Below are 5448 nucleotides of genomic sequence, written 5' to 3' on the forward strand. Positions count from 1 at the left end.
ATCATTATGATAATAAACAATCTGTCCTTGGGGAGGTATTTGTAGTGGTCATCTTTCTTTTGAAAGTTTTCGTGGAGGCAAATCAGTAGGTTGTTTGCAAATTATTATTATTGGTAAAGTTACTTCAACAAGGTTGAAATATAGATAGACAATGAATGCAGTAATTCATTACTTATACAATAGCATGTTAATTGGATAAAAACAACGTCCAACAATACACTCCAGCTAACATTTAATGTTTTCATACCATTGATCTGACCTAGCAGTAGTATTACCAACATGTCAGCAGTGCTTGAATGTTGTTGTTTTCATAATCCGCAATAATAACAGTAGTCATGTGAGTTGGTTTGTTGATGCAAAGGTAATTTTTTTTAAAATTTTTTTTATAAATAATTTATTTAACTTTAATTGTCTTGTGTTGAATTCATAAATAGGTCTTCACAAAAGAAATCATGCATGAAATCATAATCATTTTGACCAATGGGTTCCTCATTGCATGGAAGACTATTTAAATTCCAAATATCGTCTTCCTCTAAAAAATTATCAAAAGATCCGATTGAATGTGGATTATCTTGGCTAACAATTATTGAGTTAGGTGAAGATTCAGATATTGAACTGGATGTTCTTGTTTCCTTTCTTAAACTTATATCATCTTCAATATTAGCCTCTTGTTGAATTCGTTTCTTCCTTCCACATTTTTGTTTTGTGGAATAAACACATTCCTTATTTAAACGTTTACAATGAATACAAGGCTTTCCACTATTGCATCTAATTTTCAACTTAACACATGAGTCACACGAACTTCTGAATTCTGTTCCATTTAAATCAACATTCCTTTCTTTGAGTTTTGTCTGAATTCTCTTTTTAATTTTTCTTCTAACCGTATTATTCTTCTTAATTTTGTTGTTGTCTTCCTTATTGCCTTCTGAATCTGATTCATCAGCTTCAGGTGGTTCGTTCTCAATAACTATTTTTTTCCAAATATTCTTTTGAACATGGCAATATACAGAATTTTTCTTTTCTTCACTAAAATCTGACAAACTTTCAGAACATGATTTCAGTTTCTCGAAATCTTGTTTTAAAGTTGCCAATGTTGTTTGCCATTCTGAACTAATCTGCATATTAGGATTTGTTTTCAATCCGTGCCATTTCTTTTTGAACTTGGAGGACATGTATAACGTACGTGTAGGAAGCAAAATAGATTCTGCAAAGGAAGGTAAATTGAATTTACCTTTATGATTTGATTTTCTTTGACCTATCATTCTACCAAGGGAATGATATGCTTCACATCCTTGATTCATATATTTTGTTAAGCTTCCATACTTTTCCAAAAGATCCGGTAAATGATACAAAATAATATTAATATAGTAAGCAAGTTGATCATTTGGAAAGGCTTCTCTTAAAACCTTTTTAGTGAAACTCAAATACTCTTTCAATTCTTCTTTCTTAAAATTCAAATCCAATAGCCCTTGACTGGCTTCAAGGTAATGATATATTATGAATCTAAGTGATGACCACACTTTAAAATCATTATCATTAAATTGGGTATCCGATAATGATTCCATCATAATTGATTCATAATTTAACAAAATCATATCAGCTTGATCTGCATTCATATAAGGAACTTCTAATTCAATTTTGTCATTTGTCGCTTGTAGAGCAAGTGTTGTGGCAGGTTGTTTCTTTCTAAATTGAAATTGAGACATTCCCTTCAATTTCTGAATTTTAGCTTCGAGGGATTTAATTCCTGACACTGTCATCTTAGAAATTTGAAGGGATAACAAACAGCCAACAATTCTCAATTTTGCATGAAGTATGTCAATAACTACATTGGTGAATAAATTTGGAAATTTTTGAAAATAATGAGCTGGGGGAGCAAAAGCAAAATCCTTCTCCATTCTATCATCATATACACAGGGACAATATGGACACACAAAGTTTCGTTTGATGTCAGAAATCTTCCATAATGCACTTAAATCCGTACATACGTACATTGTGCAAGGAATATCTTTTGATTGTCCTGTTTTTTCTGATTTGTATGTTATAGTCTTTAAATCATTAAAATATGTCATGGTTTTTTGAAAATAGCAGAAAACATTAGCTTTTGTTTCTTTCCCCTTATACATATCAGTAATGAATACATTGTTCCTACACTGAGTGGAAAGTTCAGAATTTAAAATTACAAAGCAACAAACAACCTCCCCTCCAGCTCTTCCATCCCAAAATAATTTCAATTCTAATTTCTCTGGTATGGAAATATCTTCGTTTTCTAACATTATAAGAGCATCATTTAAAACCAAGCCAGGATCAAGATGTATTCCATTAGAATCAGATGTGATCTTGTATCTATCAATTATTTCCAAATCAATTTCACCTCTCCTATCAGCAAGCTCATTTACAGAAATCATTATGTTCTGTAAATTGTAAAATTTAACTATTTCATCATATAATCCATCTGATAATAAATTCTTATCTGTAAAATATACAGAGCTAGTGGCATCATAATTAGATAATAAATCTTTGTTTGAAATTTTCATTATTATTTCATTAAGGTCTTTTGAATTTTGTGACCTCTCCTGCAATTTCCTAAATATTAGTTCACTATCTCTTTCAAACAAATAATCAATAAAATCATTCATTGTTTGGCCATTGGATTGTAATAATTCATCCACACCAAAATATAATCTCTCTCCATTAGCCTTTCTTGATTGAGAAGTTAATTGTGACAAATTTTTTGTTGACCTACGGGACTTTCTAGGTTGAACAAAATTTTGCTCACAATTAGAACATACCAATCCGAAAGAAGAGCTGACATTAATTTGTTTTTTTTCTCTATCTTTTCGTATTGGTTTATTTGTTTCTTCTGTCGAGCCTTGTTTACTAGAAGTACCAGTAATTATTGGTTTATTTGAAACCTCTACATGAATATTTCGATCTTGAATTTTTCTAATTTCTGCTTTCAACTTCTCTGTTTCTTTCTCTGCAATCACTTGTTCCAGTAATTTATTCATTAACCATTCATTAACATCACCACTAATTTCACATCCTTTTGAGGTTAAAAAATTGAAAAGGCAAACCTTATCAACTATTGTAGATTCCACATCATAAATTCTAAATCCTGATGAAACATGTTGTTGCTGTCCCCAATAAGCCTCTCTCTTTAAATTTCTATATTTATCCCAATGACTTGGAATTGTATAAAAGGAGTTTGGTACTACTTTACTGACAACATCAAAATCACTGGCATTGGAATATTCATATTCAATTAGTCTTATATTTTTGAATAAAAATGGCATTCCTTGTATTTTTTCTGAACCTGTATTATTGTTCAATTGATGTTCATTATCCACATTTTGTTGAATTATTTCTGTACTTTTGTTTTGGTTGTAAAAACAATCTTGACATATTAAACTTGCTGCTAATTTTTTCTTTCGTAACTCTTCACTGACAAAATTTGTTTCTTGAAATATACTGTTTCCTTTGTAAACATTTACAACATGTCTTTGTTTCCATTTTTTTTTAATTTTCAAAATAAATATTGATGGTCAATAATCAAGAATGAATATTCGACATTGTTCGAAAGATAATTAAATATACAAGATACCACGAGATTTGATAAATAATAATTTATTTTGTTGTAAAGAATGCACCTTCTTTCTCTCTCACCACCATCGTACAACATTCAATTTCCCAATTACAATAAACTCTGTTAGTTCTAGAATTTACAACAATTGTAAGAGTCTTATATTCAGCAAATTGCAATGGTTTGTTGTGAATATCTTCAACTTTGGGAAACATGTCATTTCTCCACCATCTATCACATTCGAAAGTAGGAAATCCACAGGCCAACACAAAGTGATATTTGAATAATTTAACTTGATGAGTTTCATATCCGACTGTTTGTTCATCATATACAACATCCTTTGCACATTGATAATTTCTTGTTATTATTTTGTCAAAAATTGCATAATTCATATTTCCAAGATTCAATCCATTTCCAAACTTTACATTTCCAAATGTTAAATTATCCTTTAGTACTGTTGTAGCATCAATACAAAATTCCTTCCATTTCTTTTGTGCATAATCAATAAATTCAGTATCTGTTGTGATGCTCAATTTGTTCTTCAAGTCTTCAATTATCCTGTTATACTCATCATCACTAATTGGGATGGCCTTGAAGGATCTGACCTTGTCAATATGTTTCTGTTCCAACTCCAACATTTTAGCCCATAATGGTTTCTTAAACTTTTTTCCGGCCTGTGTTTTCATCTTGCTGCTTGTGTCTTTAGAAACCTTGTTGGGCTTTCTATTTAACATGAATTCTTTATAGAATGTTGGATCATAGGTGATAAAACTTGTTGTTTGCTTCAATGTTTTAGGCATTGTATGGTTGTGTTATTTTGTTGTGTGGTGGTGGTTTACATTGTGAAGTAAAGTCATTTTATTCTGTGATGACACTATTTTTTTGCTCCGTCCTTGCATTGTATTCAGTACTTTTGCATCTTTATTTATCAGAAACAAAAATATAAAATATTTTGCAATTACAACAAAAACAAAACAATGGATGGAGCCTTGGTTGTTTTTAAAGGCGTAGAAGAGCCACAGTTGCACAATAGTTTTGGGTTTTTAAAAGGCTTCAGGGATACGGTAACCGTTAGCGTATTCATTCCGAAGTTAACTCCACAAGAAGCAGTGGAAAACTTTGCTGTTGTCTTCAGAGAATACAATCCTGAGAAGAAGACAATTTCATCCAAAACACAACAAACACTTCAGTATCCCTTTACAAGGTCAATCTTCTCCCCAAAAGAAGAAATAATTGATTTCGAATTTCAAGATAATTTCTGGTTTAAACGAGATGATATTCCCGATATTAAATTTTATTATGCAAAGGCAACATTCAAATTGGCAAAACTAAAATTGAAGGAAAAGAAATTCTATGATGTTTCAATCAAGTCTGGAAAAAACTATTATCACAAATATTACATAATGATGGGACGACAGGAAGAATTTTCATGGACAAATTTTGCAGAAAGTTCAACGGCTAACAAATCTGTAACGTTCTTTTTTGAAACTTTATTGATGAAACTCGAAGATATGGCAAAAGCACAGGAGTTAACAATGATATTATATTCAAAAATGATAATGGAGAGAAATGATACACACACATTCATCGCACAAATGGTTGCTGATGGAGCAAAGATAAAGTTTGAAAATATCACAGCCAGTCATTTAGAAAAGAGCCCTCCAGATTTATTAAATCAGTTATCTGGTGACCCATTTTACTTGATAGAATATTTATTAGATAGGACAGAGTTAGGTAGCAGAAAACAGTTTATTGAAAAGGTGTTAGATACTGACAGGGACCTGTGGTCATTAGTCCCACCTGAAATTTTTGATGCTATCAAACCCTCTCAAAAATCGTTAGCTGATGCTATCAATTTTATTGGG

At 31.0% G+C, this 5448-nt stretch overlaps 2 protein-coding genes across 2 annotated transcripts; both read right to left on the bottom strand.

The window, feature by feature from the left end:
- Positions 1–404: 404 nt before the first annotated feature.
- Positions 405–3296, bottom strand: NAEGRDRAFT_76720 (uncharacterized protein; the record flags this gene model as incomplete). The annotated part of the gene is made up of 1 exon (XM_002668320.1): positions 405–3296. The coding sequence occupies one exon, from the start codon at positions 3294–3296 to the stop codon at positions 405–407; it is 2892 nt and encodes a 963-aa protein (XP_002668366.1).
- A 331-nt stretch (positions 3297–3627) lies between these two features.
- Positions 3628–4383, bottom strand: NAEGRDRAFT_76721 (uncharacterized protein; the record flags this gene model as incomplete). The annotated part of the gene is made up of 1 exon (XM_002668321.1): positions 3628–4383. One exon carries the CDS (start codon positions 4381–4383, stop codon positions 3628–3630), a length of 756 nt encoding a protein of 251 aa, XP_002668367.1.
- Positions 4384–5448: the final 1065 nt, after the last annotated feature.

The sequence above is a fragment of the Naegleria gruberi genome, assembly GCF_000004985.1.
Source record: "Naegleria gruberi genomic scaffold NAEGRscaffold_332, whole genome shotgun sequence".
Classification (NCBI taxonomy): Eukaryota; Heterolobosea; class Eutetramitea; order Acrasida; family Naegleriidae; genus Naegleria; species Naegleria gruberi.